The sequence below is a fragment of the Mastomys coucha genome, unplaced genomic scaffold (genome assembly GCF_008632895.1).
Source record: "Mastomys coucha isolate ucsf_1 unplaced genomic scaffold, UCSF_Mcou_1 pScaffold7, whole genome shotgun sequence".
In the NCBI taxonomy this organism is placed as follows: domain Eukaryota; kingdom Metazoa; phylum Chordata; class Mammalia; order Rodentia; family Muridae; genus Mastomys; species Mastomys coucha.
The window spans coordinates 62724239-62743414 of record NW_022196913.1 but is presented as its reverse complement, the minus strand read 5'-3'; the positions used below and the strand labels follow the sequence as shown (position 1 = coordinate 62743414).

Here is a 19176-nt window from a genome sequence, read left to right as displayed (position 1 = left end):
TGATTTCTCCTTTCCCAGTTTCCCCTCCAAAAAGAAAAGAAAGAAAAAAAAAACCAAAAAACAACAAGAACAAACCCCTGTTGCCTCCCCCTCCCCCTGCTTGCTACCTCACCCTCTCCCACTTATTGGCCCTGGCATTCCCCTACACTGGGGCACAGAACCTTCACAGGGCCAAGGGCCTCTCCTCCCATTGATGACTGACTTTGCAATCCTCTACTATACACATGCTGCCAGAACAATCAGTCCCACCATGTGTACTCCTTGGTTGGTGGTTGAGTCCCTGGGAGCTCTGAGGGTACTAGTTAGTTCATACTGTTGTTCTGCATGTGTATCTTTTAATTAATGGCTCCCTAGCCACCTTCCCTTCCTCACTACCTGTTGTAACTACTGTCCTGCCTGTCTCTGTGTTTACTCATTTTAGACTCTGCATGAGTGTGTGTGTGTGTGTGTGTGTGTGTGTGTGTGTGTGTGAGAGAGAGAGAGAGAGAGAGAGAGAGAGAGAGAGAGAGAGAGAGAGAGAGAGAGAGCCGTCTTCCTTGGCCTGGGTTATTTTTCCTAGTGTTAAGCCCTCTACCTTCAATCGTGTTGTAAATGACAAGATTGCCATCCTTTTTTCAGGAGGAATAATACCCCACCGTGCTGTGTGGCAGCTTCCCTGCCCTGCCACCACAGACCCAGGCTGAGGCTGGAGCTCAGCCATCCTGAACGAGACTGTAGTCCTCCATCAGCATGATGGTGCCTTCTGACACACTGGTTTCATGGGCTTTTGATATGTATGTGGCAGTGGGATTGCTGGCTCACACGTCAGACCTATTTTTAACTTTCTGAGAAGCCACCCCACTGTCTTCCCGAGTATTTGCGCTTGGAGGAGCAGATGCCAAAGCCTGATGGTTTCAGGGTTTTTCTGTTGTGATTTATTTTGGGTTTAAACAGAAAAAAAAAAAAAAAAAAAAAACAACCCACCCTTCACTTATAGTTTTCTGTGTAAGTTTGAAACTTTTAAGTCTTTGGATCATTTTCAGAATATTTCCAAAATATGTTATATGAAGTAAGGGTCATAAAACTGATTTATTCTATATACAAATATCTGGTTATAGCATACCACATGCTGGAAGGACCCTCCCCTCCTCAGTCCTTGCCTGGCTGTAAGTCACTGGCTGTGCGCACCCTGATCTCTTCCTGGCTTCTTCCCTGCGTCTTGGCGCATCTGTCCGCCTTATGTAAGTGATATGCTGCCTTGCTCACTGGCTTCAAGTCTGAGGCATTCCTGACACCTCAGTTCTGCTCTCGGGCATAGTTTTGCTAACTTCGGAGTCCGCTCATTATTCCTGCAGGAGTCACTAGGATTGGATTCCATCTGTTGGTCAGTGGGGGGCGGGCTGGGGTGGCATCATCTGACCGGCTGCCACAGTCTGTTTATTTGGCCCAGTGACTTCTCTCAGAGACGTTTTATCTCGTTCCTTTTATGACTTCGACTGCTTGCTGTCAGATTGATTGATGGATTTTTTGATTATTTGACACAATTATCAATGTTCTTTTTCCGTGGGCAGCACTAGGAGTTGACCCTAGGGCCTCACACAAGCGTGCTGCCATCGGCTTACGGGGAAATTGGTGCTGACCATTCACACCGTGGTGGTTTTTCCCAAATCCTAACCTTTACTAGTTTATTGCTCATGCGTGGATCTGTGATTGCCAGGGAGGGCTATTTGGTGACGGTTGGTCTGGGAAGAACAGGGGTGGTGGTTTCAGGAGCACGTGTGCACCCCAGCTTGAGGCTTTGACGACTCAGGAGGGTTCCCTTCCGCAGTGTACACTCCCACCCTAAGCTATGTGCTGCAGGGCGACAGGCATTTTCTGCTGATGTCCTTGGCGCACAGCCTAGGTCCTGGCTCGGGGCAGTGCGATAGCAGCGTTCTCATGAATGATTGATATTTTAGAAATAGAAATAACCCAGTGCTGACTGACTGCTCGACTCTCATTTGTTTTTCTGCTGCTTGCCGCACCCACGAGTGTGCTTTTATGTGGATGTGGCCAAGGATGGGCACCCTGCTTTATAGAGTGGTCAGTTCAGCCTGCAAAACTACCCAATGCTGAGTGGACCTAGCCACCATTCCCGGGAGACCGCAAGGCACGTGGATTAGATAGAAAAAGCTCAGTACACACCTGCACTTGGCTGCACTCGGCTCTACACTGTCACCCAGGAACTCACTCACTGTGCCCTTCACAGTTGCCCAGCACCGGGATAGGTTGTAAAGACTTGGAACCAACCACTCATCAAGAGACTGCAAGCGAAGGGAGGGGAATCGGACGTACCGGGCAGTTCCGGGGCATGCCCGAGACGCCCTTACTCGGCTGAGGAGAAGCTTCCGGCTGGGCTGGTACCCGAGATGAGTGCTTAGGTAAAGGCGGGCTGTCTGAGGAGCTCATCTCTGGGTACCGGGTCCCACCCTCTGGTGGCAGTTCAGGATAATCTCGCTTTTTCAGTCACCTGTCCTTGTCACCAGAAGCACAACAATAGCACAGGATATGGTTCACAGAGCAGTTGCTAGGCAGCCAGCCTCTCAGCGTTTTTTATGCTGAGCATTAAACATGTGCTGTCTGTCTTCGTGGGTCAGGAGGCTCTGCTGCTGCTGGAGAACCCTGGGATGTGGTAGGGTTCAGGGACTCGCCTAGGGCTTTCCAGCTGGTCCGTGGCTGTGCAAGGGATGATAGTCGCCGGAGTGATGACAGTCCCGGATCTCAGTTACCTAGTGATGGGCTACGTTCGCTACAGTTGTTTCCTCAGAGAGCTTTCACGATCTCAGTTACCTAGTGATGGGCTACGTTCGCTACAGTTGTTTCCTCAGAGAGCTTTCACGGTTGTAATTTCCCCATTTTGAAGACAGGGAATTGGCTGTCAGGATACTACTTATGTGCCATGGCTTATGCATTGTCTGTTTCCATATTCTGAGTTGCCCTAACCTTCCTGGCTCAACCCAACAAATATCGAGTGTCCTGAAGTTTCTGAGGGCGGGTGTCCCAGGGTGACTTAGCTGGATTGTGTCAGCTCTGGTTTCCCACAAAGCCAAGCACCGGGGTGACAGTGGCCAGGGTGACGGCCATCCGAAGACTCGTCTAGGGGAAAACCTCACTCACGTGGTTTCCGGCACACTTCAGTTTTTCCTTCGTGGGCCCCGTGCAAGGCTGCTTGCTTCTCCCATGAGGGGCTCTAACACACAAAAGCAAGGGCATGCTCAAGGCAGAGCCTTGCCCTGACCTCATCGCTTGCCTCCATCCTATCCCCTTTGCTCTTCTCTTTGATAGACACAGTCACCGAGGTAGCACACACACAAAGGGTTGGGAATTCATTCGGTGCCTGAGTAGGAGGATCAGATGTCTGCCCTGTCTATGAAGGGCGGCCAGAGGGTGGTTAGGCCAAGATTCGAGCTGAAGGTGAGGAGTCCGAGAGTCCGGACTGTTCTATGGCATGAGCTCCAAACGCCACGGGAGCCTTTTACCTCAGTCCTCTATGGAAGACTCCCAAGTCCTGACTCCTAGGATGTCTCTGTGATGGCAAGAGGATTTTCGGATAGCCACGGAAGGAAGCAGGGGCCCGTGGGTCACATGGAAGAACCGATGGGGAATTCCAAGGGCAGACTGGTTTAGACTGTCACAATTTCAGCCCCTACCGGCTTTCAGATGCACCCAACTTGGAGAAATGGAGGGAGGGGAGAGAGGTTAGCATGGTCTCTGCGTCTCTGCATTTCTCAGCAGTGACTGTCTGCTAGCAAAATCCTTTCCCTGAAACAGACAGGCTGGCTTCCTTGATAGAGCTTCAGAGGGTGACGGAATGTGTCCCCTCCTGAGCTGGGGACAGGCAGCTCATCCTGACACAGCAGGAACAGACAGACAGGCTGGCTTCCTTGATAGAGCTTCAGAGGGTGACGGAATGTGTCCCCTCCCGAGCTGGGGACAGGCAGCTCATCCTCACATACTCCAGCAGGGACAGCTCATACCATCTTGGCTCCCACACCTTTGGCACCCAGTATGCTCCCCGAGGCTGGGTTGCTATGGACAACCAGAGGCTGCCCTCAGTCTCAGAGCCTGCCTACATTGCCCAGCTCCACAGATGGCAGAAAAAAAAATCAGGTTCCAGGAGGAGCCAAGGGGACCTTTGGGAATATTCTGAGCAGGTGCTTTCCTGTGATTCCAGCTGGGGTGGGGGGAGAGACACCTCTATCCACCCCTTCAGAAATGATACAAAAAGCCATTTAGGATGGGCATAGGCAAGGCATAGCAGACCGCTCCAGATTAGGACTGTCCTGTTTTTACATGAAACCGTCAGAGGCAAAGGCTGCAGGCAGGTAGATAGGGTGACCTCACACCTGGCCCAAGCCCCTTGATTGGTACCACCTCTCTCCATCTCATTCCATGCCCCATCAAACACCCTGGGACCCTGACGACCCTCACCGGGGCCCCTGGGCTTCTTCTCACTCTCATTCAAGGCTCACATAGATTTCTCTTCTACATTCTCAATAGTCTCTTTTAGCAAACCATTTTGAGCATCAATAATGACACCCAATAGCTAGCTACCTAATGACTCCACTTGAGGTTTGCCAAGCGTGGTAGCAAGCTCGTTGTACCACGCCAGCCTACAGACACCATGTGAGAAAGCCCCCGGTTTTCAGACAATGCAGATGGTGCAAGTGAGGCCTGGGGAGGTCAGAAGTCTTACCTGCACTCACAGCTGACTAGTAATGCCTGTGTTCAACAGCTGGTTAGTAATGGGCTCGTGGCTGAGCCCAGATGTGTCTAACCCCAGTACCCATTGCCTTTCCAACTCTTTAGTCTCTCTTTGAACTTTGCCCTCATGCTTTCTGGTTGACATGTGCCATGCCCCCTGATGTGCCATCAGCTCCTGCCAGGGGCACCTGTTGCTTAGGAGCCTACGTGGACCAGTCTTCTACTCTACTGGACACACTTCCTTCGGATGAATTTTTTGGTGTTAGCCCTGCGGCCCCACGCACCAGGGTAAGAGAGACTCGCTTCCTGCCCTGGCCCGAGGGACCGACTGGCTGGGCCTGCTTTCTGCCCAGCTCGCCTGTCATGGAAGAGAGTTTGGACACACTCTACTCTTGCACCATAAAGAGAGTGTGCACAGCCTGGGTAGCCCCTCAGACCTCAGTAGATGTCCCCTGTGGCCAGGGTTAGAGTCTTGATCCACACGCATTTATTTACCATCCGCTCTGGCATGTTTATTCTCATGGTCGTTCTCTCAGAAGCAGAGCAATGGACGCGAAAGAGTGCTGGATGTGTGCGTCAAAGCGTGCTCTGCTGGTGGTTGCCGTTCTTAGAACCAGGCAGCAGCCTCGCCAAGATAAACGGCCGTTTGACCTTCCGTAGTGTCAGTGCTCTCCTGTCAAGGTGGAGTTCATGCTTGCCCATACTCAGACAACCAGAAATGCCCAGCAAGAAGTGCAGCAGAAGTGCAGCCCCCAACACAGCGACGACTGAGACCCGGGATCAGGACCTCAGGGCACCTGTAAGACTCTCAAGTACATTGAGGTTTTGAGGAGGATTGCATAACAGTCAGCCAGCCTATTGTTCTTCCAGAACCAGCTCTTCTCTTCCTCATGATCCCACCATACCTATCCTTACCCAGGGTCACCTCAGTGGATGGATCATTTTTGCTGGGCATGATGGGATGGCGTGTGTCTGCAGTTCCACCAGGCTGAGGCAGGAGGATTCCTTGAGTTTAAGAGTTTGGGGCTAACCCGAATGACAGTGAGACAATTTTGTGTGTGTGTGTGTGTGTGTGTGTTTGAGACAGGGTTTCTCTGTGTAGCCCTGGCTGTCTTGGAACTCACTCTGTAGACCAGGCTGGCCTCGAACTCAGAAATCCACCTGCCTCTGCCTCCCAAGTGCTGGGATTAAAAGTGTGCACCACCACTGCCCGGCGAGACATTTTTAACGCACGTTTTATGGAGTTTTTGGGCACATTGAGAGCCTTTCATGCTGTCATTCTCAACCTTCCCAATGCTGCGACTCTTTAACACAGTTCCTTATGTTGTGGTGAACCCCAACCATGAAATTATTTTTGTTGTTACTTTATAACTGTAATTTGCTACGGTTCTAAATTATAATGTAGGATTCTGTGTTTTCCAGTGGTCCTAGGTGAGCCCTGTGAAAGGGTCCTTTGACTACACAAGGGGTCGCCACCCATAGGTTGAGAGCTATTTCTGTAGCACTAGCCTAGAGGGAGCTGAACAATGGTCTCTGAAGTTTATCAAGAAGCTGAACTCATTAACGGCCCCTACCCCTCACTCTGTGGATATGTCCACGGCTGCCATTTAAACAGGATATGGTGGGAGGAAATGGACAATTTGACTTTTCTTTGATAATGATTCTGCTGACTCAGACCAGGGCTCTGAGCTGAGGCTTGCAGGAAAGGCACGTGAAGACTCAGCTTTGGGAACACTGCATCGAGGTCAGGCCTACGATCTGGGAGCACTGCAGCAAGGCCAGAGCTGTGGTCTGGAGCACCACAGTGAGGTCAGGCCTGTGTTGTGGGAGCACTGCAGGGAGACCAGGCCTGTGTTCTAGGAGCACTGCAGCAAGGCCAGGCCCGTGTTCTGGGAGGACGGCATCAAGGTCAGGCCTGTGTATTGAAACCAGGCTGGTGTGTCTTTGTTTGCTTTGGAAAAGATTAGAGGTCAGAAGAGACTCTGAGCTTTGAAGACTTCGTGACCTACATGTGGATCACAGACACTGTGGACCAAGTCTAAAAGCCTGTGACCAGCGATACGGGCAGTGGGGTGTCTGCATCATGGTCAGTCGTGTGCAGTAGCTGCCAGTTTGGGCTGCTTTTCTTATCCTGAGGTTTGTGCACCTGCCGGTGCACATGGTATAGACAGCCCCTCCACGCTTGAGTGACACGTAGCAAGGAAGTACACAGCAGTGTGATAATTCAGCAGGGCAGAAATTGTTTGTGGCATACCATCAAGAAATCCCTACAAGCCAGGGGATAAAAATATGCTTCTTAGTGACAACTGATGCAGACGCAGAGCCCTGGCATCTCCCGGTGTGTGTGTGTGTGTATGTGTGTGTGTGTGTGTGTGTGTGTGTGTGTGTGTGTGTGGTAGATTGTCAGCCGAGCTCTGGGCCTGCTTTTTACAACCCTGAAGTTTAAGGACCGCTGGGAGGGTAAGGCACACTTTAGGTGACGCTCAACCCCATGGCTTATGCTGGTTAGTGGGACTTTCACCTTTCCCTGCCTTTTAAGAAAGGGTGTTGGAATGCCAGGAAGGGTAACAATGGGGGCAGTGCAAGTTTGCCCAAGCTTATCTAAATATGCAGACTGTTGTTACCTTTGGCACCTTGGTTCTTATTTATTAATAGCATATAGGGTAGTTCTGAGGGCACGGATGCCACAGTAAGTACGACTGTTCATTAACTTAGCCAGAAAAAAATGGCTTGGCTCTGATTTGGCCACACCCAGCAGCAAGAAATACTCATAAACTGCTATCCAAAATATACATTTGAGTGTGTTTGACTGGGACAGATAGTTCATAAAATAATACCCAGACCGTGTATTCCCTGTGCTGTTCAATTTGATGTGCTCTGGTCACAACCCACCAAGTCAATTTCACGACTTCTTAATGAAGCACAACCTGTAGCGGGCAGTGTGGACTTGGACTCCAGTGCCTAGGACAGGAAGAGGAGCCAAGGCGGCCTCACATCTATGTCAGCGGACCTGGGCTCCCTGTCTGCTCTGCCTCCCTTTGCTGAGTGACCTCTGGTCGTTTATATGTGGTTTCTGGACTGTACATTCCTCATCTGTCAGTCACAGTGACAAGCAAATGACAACCCACATCACATGCCTGGCTGTGTCAGTCACAGTCTTACTTGTAGGACACACACACACACACACACACACACACACACTTTATGTACCTTTTTTTTTTTTTCCAGAGCACTGTCAGTTAAGTAGCTCTGAGAGTCACCAGAACCACCAGAGTGTTTAGAAATTATTTTTTCTTTACCATGGGTGATAGGTATCCTCTGCAGTCTAAATACTTAGAAGTACTTATGTGCCATAATATTATCCTAAAAATGTATCTAAAAATCTGTGCTTTCCACCCTAATATATTTGTTTGCCTCAGTATAAAAATCATGCCCCTCACCCTCATCTTGTAGGTACTGAGCTTACAGAAGATGTCTTTGTTACTCCAGTATCCCAGATGAGGATGCTCAGAAGATGTGTGCCCATTCTTGTACTATACTCGACGTGCAGGCTTTTCTTGAATATGTACCCCCTGCCCCAGTGACTGGGCCGTCGCCTTAGGGTTTTGCTGCTGTGAATAGACACCATGACTCTTATAAAGACAACATTTAATTGGGGCTGGCTTACAGGTTCAGAGGTTCAGTCCATTATCATCAAGACTGGAACATGGCAGCATCCAGGCAGGCATGGTGCAGGAGGAGCTGAGAGTTCTCCATCTTCATCTGAAGGCTGCTAGCAGAACACTGACTTCCAGGCAGCTAGGATGAGGGTCTTAAGCCCACGCCCACAGTGACACACCCACTCCAACAATTCCATATCTCCTAGTAGTGCCGCTCTCTGGGCCAAGCATATACAAACCATCATCGGTTTCCTCCGCCTGTCTCTAATACCACAAGCTGGCAGGCAGCACGCGGAAGGGCCACTGGTTGGCCATCCATTCCCGTGCGTGTTAGTTACCATGCACTTGTCTTTCCTGAGGTCATGATTGTGGTTGGTGGCCAGGCACCCAAGGCCATCCGCAGCGTGGAGTGCTATGACTTCGAGGAGGGCCGCTGGGACCAGATAGCTGAGCTTCCCTCCCGAAGATGCAGAGCAGGTAAGCAGCCCTGGCCAGCCCCGATTCACCTGGGTTCCCGGCAGCCCTTCTCCAGCTGGTGTCTGCCTCATGAAGGCCGCGACGGCCCATCAAGCCTTGCTCCTTAGCTCTGCAGATCCCTTTCCACCTGCACCATGGGGCTGCTTGCTTTGAAGTCAGTTCTTATGTGCTTGTGAGTTTAAGCCAATCCTGGAATTTGCTCATATCAGGTGAAGTCAGACAAATACGGGAGAGCTGAGTCTCGTAGTCACTCGCAGGTATCTCGAGCTGGTGGTGGCCTCTCCGGGAGGCTGTCATATATCCACCTTGTCACCCCCTCTCGTCACCCTTGTCTTATGCCCTGTGTTCCTGTGTCACAGGTGTGGTGTTCATGGCAGGCCATGTGTATGCCGTGGGAGGGTTCAATGGTTCTCTGCGGGTGCGGACAGTGGATGTGTACGACGGAGTGAAGGACCAGTGGACGTCCATTGCTAGCATGCAGGAGCGCCGGAGCACGCTGGGTGCGGCCGTGCTCAACGACCTTCTCTATGCTGTCGGAGGCTTTGACGGCAGTACCGGTAGGTCCAGGTCATGTTGCCGTACCCTATTCTCTGGGCATTCTTGCTTTGCTCAGTCAGTTCTTGGGCTAGTATCTATTCCTTGTAGCAACACCCCAGGAATGAAGCCATCAGCTATAGTGAGGTCTCCTTCATTGACATGAGACGCTGATGTAATCCTCACACAGAGAACAGGTATCCCGTGGCTCCCCGTTGTGCCAGTGTCAGTCCACAGCCTGTGTGGATCTGTGGTGAGATCTCTCGAAATGGCACAGTGTGGACATGTGAAACTGCTCTCTTCATTAGCTAGGAAGCAAGAGGAAGGGGAGAGACAGATCTTAGGTCACCTCAAGGGTCACCTCTCCCGAAGGTCCCGCCAATTCCCAGCACCCCTACCCAAGAGCAAGCCTTCAGTATAAATGTGGATCTCTAGGGCATTCAGGATCCAGACCCTTAAGTGCCTTCTTCCTCAGTTACTCGGTTCTGGGGGTGGAAACAAGACTTTTGTGGCCATAGCTGCTCTGTGATATGATGCATCCCGAAAAGACCCTGCACTCAGAAGGGTCCTTTTCCTACCTCTCCGCGCCTAGATGGTTCCCTCAGAGCATCCCACAGAGGAAGGGAGTTGCCCTGATGCCCTGATGGGATCTGCCTTAGGATTCTAGTCTGAACATTTTACAGAGCAGCTGAGGGGCCTTAACATCGGGGCTTAAGGTCCTTGGCTCAGAGCAATGTGCTGCACCCCGATTGACCATCATTTTTTTCTACTGCTCCACAGAGCCCTGCAGACTGTGCCACTGCTCAGGGGCCCCTCAACCCCCATGTTTTATCTCACTTCAAGTTTTCAAACTGGGGTCTAAAGAGTGAGAGAGAGAAAGAGAGAGAGAGAGAGAGAGAGAGAGCATTGGCTGCTCTTTCATCGGTCCCAGGTTCATGTCTCAGTATCCATGTGGCAGGTTACAAGCATCTGTAACTCCAGATTCAGGGTATCCGATGCCCTCTCCTGGCCTCTATGGACACTGTACACATGTAGTGCACAGACATACATGCAGGCCAAACACACACATAAAGAAATAATTTTAAACCTTTCAATTTGAAGTGTTAGTGGGCACGACTTTGGAGAGAGGTTGTCTGTGCTCACACTGCCAGCCAGGTTACCGAAGACAGCGACTCCATCTATAACGGTAGTCTCTGGCCCTGAGGGAGGGAAACGCAGTGTTGTTTGTTTTTCGTTTTCATTCTCTTTTTCTTTATTGAATGTCTCTCTGACGGCTCCTTAGTGAGCACGGGCTAGGAAGGGCACAGATGATGATTGCAGCAGAACTTCTTCGGCAGAGGAGAAAGCCTGTCTGACTGCTGTGTCACTCCAGGGTGGATGCATGGAGTTCAGAGGTCCCTGTTCCCAACTTGGTCTGACTGCACACGGATACTGGGATGAATTCCTTAAGATCCTCTTGGCTCCCCCCATGATAACGATATACTTGTTATGACTCCAGCCAGGACACTGCGTCCCTGGTAGCAAGAACCAGGAGGGGGTCACCCCTGCATCAGAAATGCGAAGGGCACCCCAGACATCTCTGGCAGACATCTCCGGCAGACTTCTGCTTAGGGCTCAGGGTCACCTACCTGCATGCGATCTTGGGAGGTACATTTATTTAGCCATCCAGCTTGTAAAATAGAGGAAGACTCAGGAAGGGGGGGTCGGCACTGGTGTCCACTGGGGCATCCTCGGGTATTTATTTGAGATCAAATGTCCCATTCTGTAAGTTTAATGATTCATATCTATAGGGCAGTTAGAATGTACTCCTTGCTGTCTTACTAGCCAGCCCCCTTGCATGTCACAGAACTATTGGTAGTCAGTGGTCACCTTATGCAGATTGAGGAGTTACTGTGGCCACACGCTAGGCAGAGGTGTACCAAGCTGGATATGGAGTCTGTAGTCTTGTCTTGGTCTCTTCCTGGCCTCACCATTCCTCACACATCAGGGTGAAGCCCAGGACTGTAGAAATCCCATGATTCTCTTCTCCCCAGGCCTGGCATCTGTAGAAGCCTACAGCTACAAGACTAATGAGTGGTTCTTCGTGGCTCCCATGAACACACGTCGAAGCAGCGTGGGAGTGGGTGTCGTGGAGGGTAAGGAGGTTGCAGAGGGTGGTGGCTGCTCCTACCCTAGTCTGTGGGTCTTGTCCTGAGTCCAGCATTGTGCTTGAGGCTCCCTCTACTGTGGGCTCCACTCTTCAGGTCACTGGCTAGAGAGTCAAGTTCATTGTCTCTAGTAAACAGATGAGGAGGGTGAGACTGGGTGGCGAAGCTCCTGAGCCAAGGCTAAGAAGGGGGTCAGCAGGTTGGGAGAGAAAGAGGAGACTTGGGGGAGAGTGACAGCCTGTCCCTTAGCCACCTGTAAGTATCTCTGCTAAGAGTGGGAAGGAAGTAGGAAGCCCAGAGTCAACAAACTGGGGTACACTGTAGCAGGGAGGGGGCTAATTATGCTTGGTTAATTCTCTGCTCACCTTTATGTGTTGCGTGCTAGCAGGGCCACGAGAAAGGCAGGCTTTATTTCCCCCCTTGGGTCTGACATGTCCCCGGATAGGCTAGGTGTGGGGTGTGGCTGAGGCAGGAGGGCATGCCCAGATGTTCGTAAAACATCCTTTTCTCTTACTTATTCTTCCAAGGCCTCTGGAAGAACTCAGGCAGGGCTCCACTTTCTCTCATTGGGAAAACCAAGTCCTTTGATTATGATAGTCAAGAGCAGAGCAGTCCTCAAGGTTTTCTGACTCCTAATCTGGATTCGGAGTCAGGTCTCAATTGCTGATAGGTAGGAGTTTGGGAACTCAGAACCCTCTCAGAGGCCAGGATTCCGTCTCTCTCTCTCAGGATAAACTGTATCCAAGAGCTTCGTCTAGCTAGCTTCTCCTTTCTCTTCTTGTTCCTCAGCAGACAGACCAGAGCCTGAAAACAGCATGCACACTCAAGAGAGGAACTGCTTGCTTTAGCTTATACAAGATCGGAATGGTTGATGGGGGTTAGCGGAGGTGTTGTGATGGTAGAGATGGAAGGGAGTGACAAGGGCTGTGCCACTCTGCCTGCTTGCAGAAGGGCAGGCAAAGTGGCTTGCCCTGCAGGTGTAGAGAAAAGCTGGGGGCTTCTTTCTCTCTCACCTGTCCTACCCCTGATGCTCCGTGGGCTGTGCGCTGCCTCAACACAGGGGAAAGTGTCTCCAAGAATGTGCAGGAGCAGGGCAGTGGTGGCGCCCGCCTTTGATCCCAGCACTTGGGAGGCAGAGACAGATGGATTTCTGAGTTCGAGGCCAGCCTGGTCTACAGAGTGAGTTCCAGGACAGCCAGGGCTACACAGAGAAACCCTGTCTTGAATACCCCCCCCCCAAAAAAAAAAAGAATGTGCAGGAGGCACTGGAGTAGACTGCTTCATAGTGGCTGGGGACTCAACTTTCTGCACCCTCTTCTCTCCCGGCACATCCTCACACTACCAAGGTTATGCAGTCTGAGTGACCCTTAACAATTACAGGGTAACTTGCTACCTGCTGCCTGAAAGACTTCCTCATAAGGATACGGTACAGTGTGGGTTGGAGCATAGAAGTGCCCAACAGAGCAGAGAGTCACAGAGATGGGACCACCTGAGCTGGCACACCCAGAGAGTGCGGCCCCAGGGGAAATTTGTTGGTCAGCTTTGACCTTGTGAGGGAGGATCTATGCGTGAGTCCTTTTCCAGAAAGGTCAATTGAAAGGACTTGGAGAAAAATGCAGCTCAGCGATATAGGATTGCTGGATTAGTGGCCTTGATGGTACAGCACTGCTTTGGGCCCCCGAGAAGCTGACAATGCAACCATGGATTTTCACATCCTGGTTGTAGCCTACATGTTAGGGACTCATATAATGCCCCTCCCCTCAAAAATTCTTTTTTTTTTTTTGAGACAGGGTTTCTCTGTGTAGCCCTGGCTGTCCTGGAACTCACTCTGTAGACCAGGCTGACTTGAACTCAGAAATCTGCCTGCCTCTGCCTCCCAAGTGCTGGGATTAAAGGCGTGTGCCACTACTGCCCGGCCAAAATTCTTGATTAAGTAATTCTAACCCTGTGCTTATTCAGCCTGCAGCTAGCGTCAGTTTGGCCTGTGGCTGGTGCTGTGGGATCCTGTGGATTTGACATCCATAGGTGAAGCAGGACTTCTCTCCCTGTCCCCACAGAAGGAACTCTCTAAGACTCAATGTTAACCTCCATGTGTCTGAATCCTTGTCCCCACAGAAGGAACTCTCTAAGACTCAATGTTAACCCCTGTGTGTCTGAATCCTTGTCCCCACAGAAGGAACTCTCTAAGACTCAATGTTAACCCCCATGTCTGAATCCCTGTCCCCACAGAAGGAACTCTCTAAGACTCAATGTTAACCCCCGTGTCTGAATCCTTGTCCTCACAGGTCGGATAACCACTTTCCCCCTCTTTACTGCACCCAGCTCCCAGCTCCCAGCCCCAGTAAGAAATGACTCTCCCACAGGAGTTCAGCATTATTTTTATTTAAGAATAGTTGATAGTACTTCAGGGTTCTTGTCATACGGCTCAGAGAACAAAGTTGGCCTGCAGAAAAATCCCAGCTGCTTCAGCCCTGGGTGCACACAGAACGCTTCACTCATGGCTTGGGTGAGGCTAGAAGAATATTCTTCCATGTCCTCTTCATTTGTCAGTGTGAGCCTACGGCCAGAAAGCCGGGTGTGTGGTCATGGCAGAGAGCCTGGTAGCTTCCAGTGCTGGTGTCTTCTAGCTTTAACCTAGCTCCTGAAGCAAGACTGTATCGAACCCCATTGATGCTGAGTGGGCGCTATGTGCTGGATACCTGAGTCTTTTAGGAAGCTTCAACATTGCGTCTTAGGGCTTCAGAGCAGACAGAAGGTGTATATGTGGGGGGAGATGTGCCCTGTGTGTGGAGAGCAAGCCGGGTCCTCCCGGAAGATGGAGACAGCGGTACCTCTGTGGGTTAAAACTGGAGTACCCACCAAGTTTCTGTTCCACGTCAGTGCCACCCACACCAACCTCAGTCACTCCATCTATTCCAGGGAAGCTGTATGCTGTCGGCGGTTACGATGGGGCTTCCAGGCAGTGCCTGAGCACCGTGGAGCAGTACAACCCAGCCACCAACGAGTGGATATACGTGGCAGACATGAGCACCCGACGCAGTGGCGCTGGTATGTATGTGAGAGCCTCAGGGCACAGGAGAGCATGGGGTTAGGGGTACAGGCTGAGACTAGAGACAAAACATGGAAGCGTGCCTTGTTTCCCCTCATCCTGTCTCTTCTCCTCCAGTTGTAAGTAACCCCATCACCACATGTCCAGAGGTACGCACACAAAGGTCAGCCTTTCCCAGGGTCTCCAGAGGCGCGCACACAAAGGTCAGCCTTTCCCAGGGCTCCTTGCTCAGCATGGAAGGCATGTTGTCTTCATTGCTCCGTTTTGTGTATGTTTGAGACAACTCCTCCATGGCCTCGAGATCGCCAGTAGCCCAGGCTATCCTAGAGCATTCTTTTTGTTTGTGCTCAGGCCTACATCTCTGGGGAGTACAGGCATACTATATATACCAGTGATGTCATGATACAAATATTCGTCCCTTCCTTCCTCTGCATCCCACTCTGTAGCCCAGGTTGCTCTCAGACTTGTGATCTCCCACTTTAGCCTCTGGGTTTATAGGTGTGCCTGGCCGATGCCTCTACCCACCCAGTCACTCCTTACGTTTTACCAATGCTAATTCCTCTGACCAGAGTTTGAAAGTCAGTCGGGCCTGAGGTGGATCACTTTGCTCAAGGTTATAGAATTGGAAGCTTGCAGAGTTAGAATTCTCTTTCCAAGGTAATTGTTTTTAGCCCTTTAATAATGAGCCTTATTCCCCAGAGGGAGGACAGGTGCTACTGCTCTGGCTTTAGCTAAGAAGCCTAGCTGGCCTGCCTGAAGCCCATGTCTTGGGAGTAAAGGCGGACATAACAGTGTTTATGGCTGGAGATAAACCATGGTCCCCTACGCCCACGTTTTCTTGCTTTGTTTCTCTCCATCTGGAGAGGTAATGACCTCCCAGATAGTTTCTATGTGACGGGGAAGTCCAGGCATTTAGGAGTCCAGCAGCCCCATCCTTTCTCTTCCATCTTCCCCGTCATCTCAGGAGCCATGGTCTTCAAGAGCAAGCTGGGACCATGGCCGTTTCCTGGGGCTACCAATGACTGATGTCATTCTCCATTTGGGGCCAGTGGGAAGGCCTCTGGACTACTGAGAAGGGATGCTACATGCTCTTCACACTCTCCACATGCCCATCCCTCATCCCATCTGTTTTTGGAGACTGGATTATGACCATACATATCCCCGTCTCTAGCATTTTGTGAAAAACAGGTTGTTTTAATTTTTTTTTTTTAAAGAGAAGTTTTGTGTCCACATTGGTGGGTCATGAAGTTGAAAGTCCGCACAATTCCACTTCAGAAGCCCAAGTTTTTGGAGTTTTTTGGGGGAGCCGTCTCTGCTTATCCTGACAACATGGCCCCTCATGAATGCCTTGAAGTCAAGAGACCTAAGCTTCAGATCTGAGTGTGCTTGACCTCGCCCCGTCAGCTTGGGCAACCCCACCATTGACATTTAACACCTCAGCTGTGCAATGCACGGGCTGCCCATGTTCCCAGAGGGCCAGCTCCATTCGTAAATCCTGTGACACTGTCCCCCTTTCCTGATGGTTTAGTAATTATAGCTTCTAGTACCTTCTATTTGCGTTCTAAAAATCCAGGTGTGACTTGGGCCAGGTGCTGAAGGCCTGCAGTGGTAATGCACGTACCCTGCTAGCAGTCTCAGAAGGCGGCTGGGGTGGACGCTCTTTGTTCAGATTACTGTGGAACCCTGTCCTGGGATGGAACCCTGCCCCCAAGTCCCTTTCTTCAGTGCTTCTCTCAGATAAAGAGTTAGGGATGTGTCATCCATGCACTTGGTAGTGCTTGTAGCAGCCAAAGACCTAGAGATGAAAGGTTCTATGTTCTAGCTCCCTGAGCCTGGTATGGCTCTACATGGGAGTCTATGAGCAGGCTGCCCAGGGTTGTGGAAGAGTTGCTGTGGGAATATCTGGGTGGCTCTTAGCTCCCCCATTAGTGGACAGCACAAGCAGAGGGATGGACACAGTGGTGGAAAGAGACCATCTCAGGGTCCTGGAAGTGTCATCTCCTGCTCACCCTGGAGGAAGGGAAGGTGAAGCAACTCTAGGGCCTACTGAATTTTCTGACTCTCACAACCTGACACCAACCATTGTTGGTGCAGCAGCACCATCTGCTGCTAGTTTAGGGCAACTGCCAGGAATCACTGGCAACCGGCTATAACTTCTGGCTGGGATTTTATATGACACCCTGTCATTTAAATAGTAGTTGCAGGAGCCCATCACCAGCAGGGAAATGGACTGGGGCTAGACGTGAGCAGTTCCTGACTTCATGAAGTCTGCAGCCTCCAGATCCAGCCCCCAGCCCCACAGTCTGGCTGTACATTGAATTCACCGAGACACCCCTTTGGATTTCTGACCAGTGTCTCGGGGATTAAGGTTTTATTTTTCCAGAAAGAGCCCAGCAGAAAGGATGCAGCCTGTCTACAGAAGGCAATAGACCATGGAATCATGGGCACATTCCAACCCCCTTTCTCCATGAATGGGAAAGAGAAGGGGCCACCCAGAGGGGGTGTTGGTGAGGCAGGTCCAGGTATCCCTGCTGCCAGGCAAGCCACCCTCACTAGCTCCCTCTCTTCCTGAATGGCCGCCATCTCCTCAATCTTGCAGCCAAGAACTGCTCAGCTCCTTCCCCAGGACAGGCCTGATGACTTCTGCCATCAAGGAGAAGAGGGGCTGAAGGAACAGGCTGGCAGGGTGTCTCCCCAGCAACGACCTCCACACCTGTCTCAACAGATACACAGCTGAGTGATAAGATGCTGAGGGAAAACGAGGCAATGTGAATATGCCGCAGGGGAACCAGTGCTGGTCTACTGTTGAGAATTAGCATCTTTTCACATTTTAGTGGATTTCTTTGAGCCTTTACAGCATTGGTGGTGCACACTTTTAATCCCAGCACTTGGGAGGCAGAGGCAGGCAGATTTCTGAGTTTGAGGCCAGCCTGGTCTACAGAGTGAGTTCCAGGACTGCCAGGGCTACACAGAGAAACCCTGTTTTGAAAAACCAAAAAAAAAAAAAAAAAAAAAAAAAAAAAAAAAAAAGAAAGAAAAAGATTCCTTTGATACCCCTGTATATGTATATACATTTTAAAAGCAGAAACTAGTCACGTTGGCATTGCACCTCATTGTTCGTAGGCTGCCTGTCTTATGGGGAGCCAGGCAGGGCATCATTACATTTGTTTTACAGATTAGAGCAATGAAATCCAGGGAGACAGAATTTGCTCCCCAAGTCGCCCTGCTGCCGATGGCTACCCAGGCTTGCTTACGAGGCCTCTTGGGTTTTGGTTCTTGTAGTGAGCCTGAGGCTGGGACACTGTGCTGTGCCTTTCAGGGGTTGGGGTGCTCAGTGGACAGCTATATGCCACCGGCGGACATGACGGACCCTTGGTGAGGAAGAGTGTTGAAGTTTACGATCCTGGGACAAACACTTGGAAGCAGGTGGCAGACATGAACATGTGCCGGCGCAATGCAGGTAACGTGGCTGCTTTCCTCTTCTCTCCTGTGGGATCACAGTTCTTCCCCCTCCCCACCTCTGAGTGATAGGAAGAGGGGTGGGATTGCCAGAGTAGGTAGCTAAGGGTGGCTCTGAGTCAAGGTCCCTGGCTGAGACTCAGTGCAGTCCCTTCTCTCTGATGGCGGCTGATGGCCACATTCACCAGTGCTTCCTATGATGGCTACACTGGTGCCATGTCCAGGGCTGTGTGTGCCCAAGCCACACAGTGGTACGGTATTGTGTTTTTTCTCTGCCAGAGTCTGGCGGAAAGGTCCTCATACTTCCATGGTGGTCAAGTTCCTTCCTGGTAGGAGAGCCAGACCTTGCCTGATCCTCCAGTGTGGTCTCTTCTTTTATTTCCTGTCCCGGAGCACATAGCAGGGTCTCGTGTTGTAGGGCCCCAACAGCCCTGCCAAGCTGTTCCTATCTTGCTTCTTTGCTCTGAGAAAAGGTAGGCTGGCTTTGCCCGCCGCCCAAGGCTGGACTGCCTTAACAGGTGCCACCAAGGCAGATCTTACCTGTTTGCTAAACTCACCGCGGCTGACTTGTTAGAAGTGTCAACAAGGGGCATCCATCCGTAACTGGCTCACTGCCTGAGCCTGCTCTGACGCCCATTGGCCTTCAGTCACAGGAACAAGGAGTTTGGAGCCTGTAAAGCAGCGAAGCCTGCCCACCGTCTACAAATCAAGCAAGAAACATGGACATGTACACACATTCACATACGGGCATTAGTTATTTAAGAACAAAGGGATCCTACCATAGCATTATTAGCTTTCCCATCCTTCATCAAGGTCTGCTTACACGCGTCTTCATCATCTCACGGCACATGGCTTTATCATAGTTTACCCTGTTCGTTATTGAACTCTTCATTGGAGACACCCTTTCTACACTACCGGTAATGCAGCTGTTGTCCTAACCAATCCTTAGAGTTAACTCAGTACGCATCGAAAGTGCCTTCTCTAGAAGGAAAGGCCCAAAGTAGAATCTGGAGGCAGAGGAAGGAGTCGAGTTTCAGGCGGCATGAAGGAAGGCAGGCGGTACTCAGTCTATGCTCCTGCAGTACTGAGAGTATTGATCAGCGTTGCTAGTTACCACTTTAAAGGCATC

The 19176-nt window shown here is 50.9% G+C and overlaps 1 protein-coding gene across 4 annotated transcripts in view; it reads left to right on the top strand.

Annotated features, from left to right (window-relative positions):
- Positions 1–19176, top strand: part of Klhl3 (kelch like family member 3) — a 130648-nt gene that overhangs the window by 94824 nt on the left and 16648 nt on the right. For all 4 annotated transcript variants that reach the window (XM_031358434.1, XM_031358435.1, XM_031358432.1 and 1 more), the window contains 5 exons: positions 8741–8858; positions 9218–9415; positions 11426–11527; positions 14459–14587; positions 17908–18048. In XM_031358434.1, coding sequence (XP_031214294.1) covers positions 8741–8858; positions 9218–9415; positions 11426–11527; positions 14459–14587; positions 17908–18048 — 688 coding nt within the window. The remainder of the gene's footprint in view (positions 1–8740; positions 8859–9217; positions 9416–11425; positions 11528–14458; positions 14588–17907; positions 18049–19176) is intronic.